The sequence below is a fragment of the Plodia interpunctella genome, chromosome 10, assembly GCF_027563975.2.
Source record: "Plodia interpunctella isolate USDA-ARS_2022_Savannah chromosome 10, ilPloInte3.2, whole genome shotgun sequence".
In the NCBI taxonomy this organism is placed as follows: Eukaryota; Metazoa; Arthropoda; class Insecta; order Lepidoptera; family Pyralidae; genus Plodia; species Plodia interpunctella.
The window spans coordinates 5653127-5665943 of NC_071303.1; the positions used below are offsets into that span (position 1 = coordinate 5653127).

At 33.9% G+C, this 12817-nt stretch overlaps 2 protein-coding genes across 7 annotated transcripts in view; one reads left to right on the forward strand and one right to left on the reverse strand.

Annotated features, from left to right (window-relative positions):
• Msr-110 overlaps positions 1–8381 on the reverse strand; it is a 52736-nt gene extending 44355 nt beyond the window's left edge. For 3 of the 6 annotated variants that reach the window (XM_053751065.2, XM_053751063.2, XM_053751069.2), the window contains exons 1-3: positions 8194–8381; positions 1914–1943; positions 547–759 (exon numbers count right to left, since the gene is read on the reverse strand). In XM_053751065.2, coding sequence (XP_053607040.1) covers positions 547–759; positions 1914–1943; positions 8194–8289 — 339 coding nt within the window. In that variant the 5' untranslated portion in view covers positions 8290–8381. The remainder of the gene's footprint in view (positions 1–546; positions 760–1913; positions 1944–8193) is intronic. The other 3 variants (XM_053751068.2, XM_053751066.2, XM_053751067.2) reach the window with 2 other exon arrangements.
• A 2628-nt stretch (positions 8382–11009) lies between these two features.
• On the forward strand, positions 11010–12464 carry Pfdn4 (Prefoldin 4). Its single transcript, XM_053750187.1, has 3 exons — positions 11010–11173; positions 11266–11490; positions 11971–12464. Exons 1-3 carry the CDS (start codon positions 11141–11143, stop codon positions 12121–12123), a joined length of 411 nt encoding a protein of 136 aa, XP_053606162.1. The 5' UTR covers positions 11010–11140; the 3' UTR covers positions 12124–12464.
• Positions 12465–12817: the final 353 nt, after the last annotated feature.

Below are 12817 nucleotides of genomic sequence, written 5' to 3' on the forward strand. Positions count from 1 at the left end.
CATAGGTTCTACAGAACATGAGTAATGAAAGTCATACTCAGACATTTTTATCCCATATTTCATATAAAAAACTGTCGACTTTTTAGCTGTATAAACAATAACAAAGTCGAAGAACGTAATTGCGCTTGTTCTTATTTTGGTAAAACCTGTTCATGTATATGTACGAGTACCTAAGTACTAATTTTAACTTTTAGATGATGTGCAATAAATGTTTTCGTAGAGTTGATATTACCACTTATCGTCAGGAGTCAGTGGCATTTTACCTGATCACATGACAATGTTTAAACATACTATATTAATCACTAAATTATTGTTTCTCGTTATTGTTTTTTTTTTTTGTAATAAAAAAATAATTGGTCATTAATTTATTCATTTCACGAATGATGATTGTAGTAGGTATATTGGTATTTCATATAACTTATTTACCTGTAATAATAAAATTTCTTCTCACCTTGTAATAATTCATGGAAAAGCAAATTCATGGTGATAAACATCATTCATCACATTAGGCAATATCCGACAATCTGTTAAAAATCAGGTACATACCGCCACCAAAGCATCGTTCCCGTAGGCTCTGCTTTCAAGGGCCAGCTCCTTGTCGAGCATGGCGTCGAGCTGCTCGAGCTGGTGGCACGAGGCCCGTGCCGCCACCCAGCTCGAGGCCAGGATGAACGCGCCCAGGATGAACGAGGCTGCCACCACCGTCAGCGCCGCGATGCGAGCGATCTGCACCGATGACGACACTCTGTGCCGGTACGCCTGGCAAAAAAAGTCATATTTATTACTACATATGTATAGGAATACTAGAATTATTATTACCATATAAATTATTCTTAAACGCAGTAATAACAGGTAAAAGTTTTCGTTAGGATTTCCCGTGGACCGTAGATGTTATCTATCTACCGTGTTTAGCAAAGGCTTAGGAGAGATATTTAAAATGTTGAGCTTTAGCTGTGAGAAATTTAATTTCTGAAAATAAAAATCTACTTTAATTACATAAAGATTTTCTATGTATGTATTGTATATACTTAAGTACTTATTAAAATAAACATTCAAATGAATTGCACAACGCAAAATATGAAATAGGTAATCAACAACACGACACGAAGTCAACCTGCAACAACATATTGTCGTGTCACATTTTTCACCCCGCCGCCATGATCACAACAGTTAAGACAATGCATTGAAAATTTGGTTACCTTGATATGTTGTTGTACTTATTCTTTAATATATATTACTTTTGTAGAAGACATTCAGGTTACATAGAGTAAGAAACCACGTGCACCAGTCGAAGCAAGAACTAAATATAAAAAGCTGTTCTTTTATTTTTACAACCATACAGTGTGGTAATTCTAGTTTTGCCTAAAAGAGACCATGAATCAAATGCCTGAAATTTTCTTTTTCTTTTTATACATACTTAATATTTTATGAAATCTGATAAAGATTGCAATGCAGGTGACTTATTAAAATAGGTACTAATTTAAAATTTCTAGATAGACTAACTTGAAATGTAACAACCTGAGCAGGCTAAGCATAATGTGTGCTTACTTTGGTATCAAATTTGGTGATTCGGCTAAATTAAATACTGCCATATTGGACCCTCAACTTATATTTTGATGAAATCTTTTTAGTATTGATAAAATAAGTATTTCATGGTTATTAAATATTATTATTATACTCTCAACTTATTATATCATTATTCAATTACTAATGCAAGCTTGCAACGAAGTATGTAAATATTGCGAAATTTGTGTAACAAATTGTATATTACATTGTTTTGAAAATATACTTGTATGTAACGAAGGAGGTAAACAAGAATATATAATAGCGCATAGGTTTATATCAGTTTTTAAGAAATAATTTAAATTACATGCACACTAATGTACACCCATACAAAAAGATAATAATCTTACCCTAATCGAAAAATCCTCCTTGTCCCCATTCTGTAGGGAGTAAAAAGACCTCTTTTATGAAAAATTGAAACAGAAAATTATAGGTAAAAGTTTAGTAAAATCTATTTAATCGAATATTTCGTAACGCTTTCCTGTTATAGTCTGTAATAATTGGCTTACGATTAGATAATTCAGAAGCACCATACCTAAATACAATCTCCATGACCTTTCTCCGCGCTTTCTTTGCCGCTCAACTTGCAGCTACTGAGCACGTAACTCGCGAAAACATTACATACTTTGCTTATCTAAGAAGTACTAAAGCATTTCCGGAAAATCATAAAAAAAACTTCTTCGAGATATTGTAATGAAGTGGGAAGTTTACAGATTGAGCCGTTGGTTAGTTTGTTCAGACATCATTACATAATTTTTGCACGCAGGGTTTGGTAGAGGGGCCGCAGTGAAAGTGCTCAACGAGTGCAGTCAAGAAAACCATCGTGTTTAGCTCAATGCAAAACTTGCACCTTGCAGGCTCGCAGAATCTCCTATCTCATAGTTTCCTGCTTATAATACATATTACTCATATACCTCATAGTCACGTCCGCAATTGATGCAGTGTATGCAGACAGTGCGTACACCATTGTAAGTTTTCAGATGCATTTATTTATTTTAGTTCCAAGCTTAATCATGAGTCATACAAAATGTACTTGAGTACTCTAAAACTAATGTTACAGTGACTAGACTATGCAAACCACTTTGTCAAGAATTGCACTCGCTATCCAACATCACTGACATGACACGACATTATGTAGACTTGACCTTGCAATTGCAAGCTACTACAATAGGTATACGAACTCGCCGCCAATCAGTAGTGAATTATATTATATTGTTATATTGTATATTTATATAACTATATAGTTTTTACCTGTACCGGTTCATTTTGTGGGTTTCGTAGCTCAATAGGTAAAAACTGAACCTAAGCATTACTTCGTTATCCACCTATTTGTCCGTCTGTCAATTCAAGACCTCTTCTTTCAGGAGCGCTTAGAGGTATCGATTTGAATAATATAGGTACTGTGAGAAGCGAGCGAGGTCTACAACCTAACTTAAGGCAAAAATACATTTTTTGTATGTTTGTAACGCGATTACTTTCGAACCAAGGGAATCGAAACCTACCTATAGGGTCCCGTGAACCTAGAATTATGAAACATGGCAAGTAAAATTCACAACAAAGTTAAACGAAAAAAGAACAAAAATGTACATTATACATAACAAAAATAAGTTAATTTTACTCCGGGACTCCAACTAGCACTTGACTGATTTGTAAAATATTTTCCCTGAATCTGGATATTCCCCGGGAAAATTATAGTTGTCCAGACATGTTTTCCCGGGGAATTGTTTCTTATATACACGTTTATCTCATTTAAAAACTTAGGAAATAAACAAAATACAGGTTTTTTAATACGGACGACATGTTTGCGTCATTAATGACTCCAAAAACCCGTTTTTTATAACATCGTGTTCATAACTCACGATAAAACTAATCTTCGTTAATATAAAGTAATAAACGCTGGGATTGAATTTAAAAAATATTATACATGTGAAAGTTATCTATTAGTCAATCTTGATGCCTAGAGAGATTCTTAAGTGGGTATCAATTGCGATTAACTGAAAATGATTAGGTACCTACTTATATTTATACCCAAACAATTTCATATTTATTACTAAGTTTATCATATTGACAAAAATTGATCGCCAAGAATGAATTTCGTACTAAAGTTTTGTTTTCAAATATACTTATTAGGTACTAGCTGTGCCTACAACAACACCAAAATGATTTCAAATTACTGGATTTCAAACGGATCAATTATATGCATTGTGTTATATTTATTAATAATATCAATACAATACACTTAGTCAGATTCGAACTCATTTAATATTAGATCATCCAGAACCAATCTTATTGGAATAGAACACTGTGATTACCATTTGATGCCCATCGCCAAGATTACGATCGTCTGTTTTTCATTTATATATACCTACATATAGAACTAATATAGAAACGTATCCACTCATATTCACATAAGACAGACCAAATGCGTCTAGTGAGTCAATGGCACCTTATTTATATGTCCATCGTATTGCAATCATAAATAAAACAAGATTCCGTATGCTATCGGCGTAACAACGTGTTCAGAATTTTTGCGATAGCTTTGTTTACAGAATGTGGCCTGGAAAATATCGTTTCTCTGGTGAAAACCCAGAGGACTCGAGTTCAATATCAAACATGCATATTCTATAAGGATTGATATGATAAAAACACAAATTTTCACACATATAAAAAGAGCAATATCATCTTCTAAGCAAAAAATATAAAACCGTGTACGTAATACGTATAATAAATTATGTTTCAGGAATCACACTATGTTTTGGTAAAAACCGCATGCATATCCATTTTAAGTCTGTTTTATAATACTGGTATGTAAGGATTGAAAATTATATTGCAGATTGAGTGCACACTCAGGAATTCCTACTAGGACTCCGAACCTATGTCTAACAAAAAAGTGTTTTATAAATCCGACTATCCATATCCATAGTATGGTTTAGGAGAAGTAAAAACCCCAACGTACCTGTTTTATAAGGAGTTTAACAAGGAACGACAAAGGCGTAGAGCATATAATGATAGGGGATAAAGTGTGAGGGGACAAAGTAAAATAAAGAAGTTTCGATTCATGGCGATATAGCACTATTTTAATCTGTGCCTGCTGGCATTGACTAAGTGTCTGAGTAGGTACGTCTACGTGTTTGTGGTCACCTGTATGTGACTGTGACGCAATGGTCTTATATACTTATTTGTATCTATCTACCTACTTTTAAGTCAGGATGTTTCTTCATTTCTATTCATTAATTCTTCATGCATACTTTTTTATCGTTTAATTTTAGAATTGAGTGTGCTAGGTAACGTATTACTCCTACACGTATTTTAGTAAAGTAAGTAAGTACAAAAATTATAAGTTTGTTCCAGAATTTTTATACATTTTTTGTTTATTGTTTCGGACAATGCAATGATATGAATTGGTTGGAAAAAGTCCGAGAAACATGCTCTCAATTTGGCTGTAGAAATTAATAAAGCTGCGAATATAATTGATGCAGCTTGTAATAATATTTTATTGCGTGCCTCTTATGATAGGGCGGGATTTAACTTAGCTTTTAAATAATTCGTCGTATTTTCGTTTAGTTTACGCTTGATTAGGCATACGACGTAAGTATGTCTTAGATTAGCGTTACAATGTCTGTACATTTTATGCGGTCTTATGTAAGAGCGTAAATTGTTAACGAATTTAAATAAATAAATTTGATTCTACTAGAAATATTCCAGTCAATCGAGACTAGCACGAATATTCACAAAGTGCTATAGCTGTTATGATATGCAATGTCCCAAAAACACCTATTATCCACTCATGTTATGTAATCTAATATTCAAAGTTGTCTCATGTACCTAAGACCGGCCGGACATTGTGATATGCCATTTGAAGTAAGACGTTCTACCTAATCATTATTTTTCTGTAATGAGAGATCTTCGCCTCACAATTGGAAAAAAACGTGCAAATTTTAAAGGAGATTTGTCATGCACGGCACAACTTTGAATTTAGTATGATTAGCAACCACTAGAAGACATGAAATAAAGATACATTTTTATACACCTGAGCTGGCAAGCAGACATGTAGCTCACCAGATACAAAGTGATCACCACCTGAGGTCACAGTCTGTATACGCCCGCAACGCTAGAGATGTATGTCGCACGCGCGTTGCCGACTAGGAATAAATATTTTCACGACCTTCTCGAAGTAGGTACCATGTTGTTTTCTTTTAACTTTATCAAATCAAATCCTAACTAGGTACTATCCGGCTACTTGAACAGAGAATCCGAGATCCTATCGGTTCTTGCAAACCGGATACAAACAGGATTTTCCTTAAACATCCGTTACACACAACGAAACAACACGCTTTTTAGGCCCTAATACTTGGTCTAATGAGAGAGACACTCATTAGCTGAGGAAGGAACGGAAAGGGAAAGAGAATGACTTGGTGTAACAACATTACCTATATCTTTACACATCTTATTATCAGACGATATATATAGCTTTGGCGGAAAAAAATACTCAGGTGCTAAGCCGGTACTACAGGTTTTTGGAAACAGATGAGCAGATTATTAAATCTTTTGTTTGTTGAGGAACCACAACATGTGGGGGGAGGGAATTGTGAGACAATTGGGGACAATGCATAAAATCAATTATATCTATATCTAAATATTCTCGAATAGTAATGAGGGATGTGAATTTCTTATTTGGCATGTTTTCATCTTTCATCGTCATGTTATAAGGTAAGTAAGGTTTTTTTGGCAATAAGACCAATATTTTCATGGAGGCACAGCTGCTTTGCACCTGTTTGCGCACACACTTAGAGCACCGCAGCGGTACTTTTCACTATAGGACAGCGGCTGTCCTACAATCGATATGACGTGTACCTATCTTCTAAAACAGCTTTTTAAATTTAGGATGTTACAAAAACAATAATATTTACTTGTCTCATTTGTGTGGCGATCTCTCTGGCCGCCTACCTTATGATGACGTAAGACCTATTGTGTCAGCTTGGTCAACTACCTATTATAAATAAGTAGGTAGATATTCTACGTTTTCACTTTAAATCTAGAACCATCCAAGCGATAATTTATTTATCTACTTATGCAAAAAACAGTGTAAGTGTAAATGCAAAAAAATATGTGTAATATCCAATAAATCGTTCAGTTTTTGCAATGCCAATATAACTAAGACTTAATAAACTAAGTACTTGTGTAATAATACAATTTCTTTATTTTACAGAGAATGAGAGATGTGTAAAAATGGATTTTCTTTCGTCAGACAGCTATGTACCTAACTCAAAAGAAAATATCGAATTAGAATAATAGCTATGATGACGCTTGCATCCTGGCTGGACATGATAAAAATAAACATGTTTATGATGAAGTTGCGTGATAATTGGCAATGGCTATGATAATAGTAGGCAGCCAGGCACAATAGAACAATGCATTTCCCACATTCATACATGAGGCAGTTCTTAGAAAGGGTCCTATCTCGTAGTTAAGTTTATTATTTCCTTACGTTAAACTTTGTATCGAAGACGCATTTGGGTTTTAGAATCAAATCACGGTATCAAATAGATTACTAGACCGCCTTAATGTAGCACCATCAGATTCTTTTTAGTAGCTGACAATCGAAAGCTTACAAATGTGAAAAACCGATCGAGTGCGAGTTAGACTCGCGCTCCGAGGTTCAGTAATTGTTTTATACAAGCTGTAAGTTAACTTGTTTATTGTAATATTGTTGTTCCTACGAAAATAGGAGGTCTTGGCAGAGGGATAAACATACAACAAAGGTAAATCGAAAACGGTAGCGACCATAATCCGTGTAGAGTTTTAACTATGAATTAACATAACTGTGAATTCGCTTTACCTAGTGTAGAATAAATTATTAAGATTATTTTTTTAGATTTCGCAAATAAATAAAATAAAAACTTTCTATCTTAATCCTAGTAATTACTCCTACTAATATCATAAATACGTATTAAACAGTACAAGCTGCCTTGTCGGGAATTACTAATGATAGTGGAATTTTAACGTGCTTATATCAATTTTTCTGTACCATAAAAATATTCTCACAGGAAATAATGGAGCAACATATCGAGAAATAGTGTTATGATTCAGATAAATGTAAGTGATCACCAATAATGAGCCCAGTGTTTACAAACAAGCCGCTACGCGTCAGCGGCTGCAAGCCGCGGCCGAGAGAAAGGCGCTTTCCCGCAGTTATATCGCACTCAGCTACACAATTATTATTTTAGTTTATTCGCGCATATTATGCGATATATAATTTAGTATTTTCTCCTTGAGCGGCTTTTAGCTTATCAAGTACCTACAGTTATGTATAGAAGGACGTAGATGGATTTGCAAGTAGAAGATGAATGGACATAATTATTATAATTTGCTTATTATTTAATTTTTCAATATTTATTATGATGGTAATACATATCATCAAAATTCTCTGACGAATTTATTCAAATATAAATATTACGAAATATACCTAACAGGTATCATTTTATAAATCAAATTTTTTCGTGAATCTATTTCCAAAATTTACAAATTTTAGAAAGGAAAGTACCACCGACGGTTGCCTTCCTTTCTAGACTCGTGTTTTACGTAGGTAAATAGGTATTAGGTACTTAGTACATAACGGATAAAACTTACCGGTGGTGGTTCGGACGTACTGTATACTTCAGACGGGGGATACTCCGGCTTCATGGTTATGGTTGCCATGGAGTCCGGCTGGTGCTCCTTCTCCATAACTGATTACAAATTATTCACAAAAAAAGTTTTGATCTCGTTGATTACGCGCGCAATGTATGACGGTCGAAGTAGAAGTGCGGCAAAGTGAATGTCTACCTACAGGCTGCGTAGGCGCAGCGTAGTGGGGACGTCGATGTCGCGCTCACTTCCCTGCCCAGCCTATGGTGGTTATTACAGTGACATTCGGAGACTGTCGTCAAATAATTGTCACTGAGTCACTCTCTCTTATTTGGAGCCAACATAATGAACATTACTTACTCTTTACTTTGGACATGACGATTTTTAAGCAAAATATCATCTAAATACTTATTAAGAAACTCAAAAGGAATAGACCGTAAAGAAACAAACATGATCAGCATCTATCTCGCCAAAAATTTACATTGTGTAAGATTTTGTTGGCAAAAAATAAAATAAATAATAAATTATTTCACAGCTGATTTTGAAATACATTGCCATGGCGGCCGAAAGGTGCAAATAAATATTCTTACTATCTAGGCCTACACGAAATGTATAATAATAAATTTAAAATATGTAAAAAGAACAAATAAGAACATTGTTTTTATATTTATCTGCGGTAAAAAGGTATTTTAAAAAAACCTCGTACAATCCTCAAACCTCAAACAAATAATTTTATCTTCATAGTCGTATTCCTCAAGGCTGAGGGTCGTGGTCATTACGTGGAATGAAAACACACAACAACTTTCTTGGCATTATTAATGGAATGGTTTGCCATTGCCTTCTCCATTTCACACACAAGTTAATAATAATCAACCAGTGTGCAGGTTTCCTCACGATGTTTTCCTTCACCGGAAGCAAGTGGTGTTCGACGAAAACTACTATATATGAATCAGATTTGTATACAAATGTATGTGGTACGAGTAGGATTCGAACCTGGGACCTTTCGATCCACAAGCGTCTTAACCATTACAACACTAACGCTAATTTAATGAAACATAATGAATCACTTTATCTAATAGAGAAAACCGCATGAAAATCCATTTGAGTTTGTCGCAAACATACAGACAGACTCTAGGTAGGTATTTTATTTTATTGACCGAGCGACCGAAGCGAGCGAGCTAGGTCTACAAATCAACTTGGGAAAAAATACATTTTTTATATGTCTGTTTGTAACGCGATCACTTTCGAACTATTGGTCTGATTTTGATGCAATTTTAAAGGTATGTAGGATCTGTCAATAGAATTTTTAAGTTCGTAGGGCATCAAAACCAATTAAGTCATTTTTGTAATATTTACAATATTGTAAAAAAATATTGTGTTTGCGAGGTCTAAGTTCGCGGCGAACCACTAGTAATATATAATGTAAGGAAGAAAACCTAAGGTAAAGATAATGGTAAGCCATTCGGGAATCGTGAGAAATTGTGATAATTTTTAGTTAAGTAATTTAAAATTGTATGGGGAAATGTGTCTGTGAAGGTGTAACTTTTAAATAGCTACCTACCTAAAAGAAATGCTGCGTTGATGTCAGATAGTATCGAACCTACCTACATTTTAAATTTCATCAATTTGCCGCAGTAAACTGCGTTTACGGAATATTGTAACAGATGGCAAATTACGAAAAGGGGGAGGTAAATTGTTCCAGATTTTAGCTGAGGCATCCTTTAAAAGCTGTTAATTTGTGACTCTGGACAATGAGAAGACCAAGGCGAATTCTAAAGGACCAGTTTGGCTTTTCTAATAAATATGAGAGTTTACGATATTTAACAATTCCAAAGAGCAGGAGAGTAGATAGATGGATATATTGCGTGACGACATGTTTAGCATTTTTGCAGAATTGGGGAAAGCTGATACATGTTGTCGAGGTGGAATGTTAAAGCGATACCTTGCACAAGCATTTTGAACTTTTTGAATGAGTGCCTTGATTTTTGCTAAAAGTCGCGGTCCATAAACAGAGCAACTTAATTAAATTTCGACAAAACTTATGATCATATTATTTCAGTATGATCTATTTCGAAGTTTAAGTTGATAATCTCTTATTATGTATAAAATTTTTAAACGGTAAACGCAGTTACGGGAATTCAATATATTACTAGAAACGTCAGGAAAGGCTGTGACTGTACTGTTTCTTTCTGAATCCTAACTGTGCTTCTGAGAGAATTTGATTGGACTCCAGAAATTCAGTTAATTGTAAATGGACTAAGTAACCTTCTCTAATATCTATTTTAGAAAGAATTGAAACGATGCTTATTGGGCGAAGAATATTTTAGGTGAGAGGGTTTGAAAGTTGATTTTGGAGAGAGATAATAATAGAACGAACTCCACCGACAAGAGCCTTGCTCTTAAATTATATATCATAAAGTATATCTAATATTGCAAATGAATACTAGATCAATAGTATCGACAGTCTAATCGCCATCAAGGTACGATAGTGTCTTATTGGTGGGTCTATCGATAGTATGGCTTTTTTCGATTAAAATGTCTTTCGGCAACGGCAATCACACCAAAGAGTAAATTTTATAGATAGTAATTACCCATGCAAATAACATGGGTAATTACTATCTATAAAACCGTACCTACTAAAATCCGTCCGGCAATTTTAAAACAAAACTTGTAAGAAACTTTAACTATATCCATGCTTGAGACAAGTCCCATGTAAATGAATTCCAAAATGGTTTTGGGAAATGTTAATGTCAGGATGTCAAATACATGTCATTACGGTAAAATACACAAGCCAATGCTCGCTTGGCTGCTAGGTAGGTACCTATTGAATAAATTGAGTGGGTGGGTGCGTGCTTGCTAGTTTCGAAATAGGTAGGTACAATAAAAATCGAAGCTAATAATATAATTGTGAAATACGATAACTTTGATGTTAATAATTTAGCCTACAATTATGGCAAATTCAGGAAAGGGAACATTTCAACCGGTAAGAAACTAAGCTATACTGAATATTTCCAAAACCTACAACTACAAAATATGTTCACATTTTTCGTTATAACCATTATTTGTACATTGTAGGATTCCGATGTTCACATTTCTTTTGAGGACCAACAGAAAATAAACAAATTTGCACGCCTCAACGCAAAGGTTGACGATTTCAAAGATGAACTCAAAGTAAAGCAAAATGACATGAAAAATCTGGAAGAAGCTGTGGATGAATTAGAATTAGTTGACGATGACTGTGTGAAAATTCCTTATTTAGTTGGTGAAGTATTTATTTGCCAAAGTTTAGAGGATACAATGGTGAGATAGATGATTTTAATTTGCTATTACATTAAATCTAGGCTCCACACTATTCGCCCAATTCTTACAAATGGCGAGACGCCGAATGCATATAAATTACATATTTTGTATGAGATGGATAGTATGGAGCCATCATAAAGGCTGAACTGACCGAATGTTTAAATCTTACCAGAGCATTTATTGGATGGAATTAGCCACTATTACTGTACAGATTTCTTTCCATATGCATAAACACAAGCATTCAATTCCATAAATGTGCACTGTTAATATGGATGAAGCTAGACTCAAAAGCTAGTTTGCTATATTTTAAGAAGAATAATGACAAGCTAGCCCTTATATGAAAAGTGTGTACCTATGTACAAAATTATCAAAAATGAAAAGTATTGTAAAGCTGAAGAGCATCCAAAACAATATAAATGTAATTTGGGTACCTATGCTATGCAACCATAATATGAACCTAACAATTTTTTTCTTTTTCAGAAATCTTTAGAAGAAGCCAAGTCCAAAAAGAAGATTGAAATAAGTGAATTAGAAGGTAAATGTGAAGAACTTAAATCCCAAATGAGTGAACTGAAAGCACATTTATATGGAAAATTTGGAAGTCACATCAATTTGGAAAAGGAAGATGATTGAGAAAATAATTATGTATTTACATATTGATTTTAGTTTATTTCTAAATTTAACTAGCTGCAGCCCAGACTTTCATAAAAATATAGCAATACTTTTAACTTCCACATTTACAATATTATTTATGGTAATAGATAGTGAAGATTCTGGCACATATTCTATCAATCTAGTATTTCAATAATAAATATTTGATATTTTTGTTACTGTTTTAAATAGAAATGAAGGATGCATCGTAATGCATGTTTAATAATAACGCTGAATTAGCAATCTGTAGTTCTGTAACATGAAAGTTTACAGCTTTATTATTATAAATAAATATGGTTCTAATAAATTTGTAATGTTGTAAATGTCTTTCCACTTTATTGTAACTGGATTTACTTTGTTGTCTCTATAACCCTCTATAGTCATATGATTGATGATCATCCCTTGTCATAATGATACATGGGTAAAATTAAGTCCAGTTTCCAGTCCAGTTAAGTGGTACAACCAGTTGGATATCGCATTAGATCACAGTATTTAGACAAAGAAGGTACTTGCGAAATGTCTAACTCAATATTCATCACATAGGTACATGATCACATGCTAAGTATAACTATTTAATTTTTATTAAGTTATAGTGTCGTGATTTTAAACTATTTGAGATTTTAAAAAGTGATGAGGCGAATGAATATGGGACATTGCGACAAAATGGACCACACCA

Excerpts from the sequence above, each read along its gene's own strand:
- Pfdn4 (XM_053750187.1), top strand. The coding sequence starts at position 11,141 with ATGGCAAATTCAGGAAAGGGAACATTTCAACCG. Across the intron at positions 11,174-11,265 it reads GAAAGGGAACATTTCAACCG|GATTCCGATGTTCACATTTC; the intron begins GTAAGAAACTAA and ends TGTACATTGTAG. Across the intron at positions 11,491-11,970 it reads AAAGTTTAGAGGATACAATG|AAATCTTTAGAAGAAGCCAA; the intron begins GTGAGATAGATG and ends TTTCTTTTTCAG.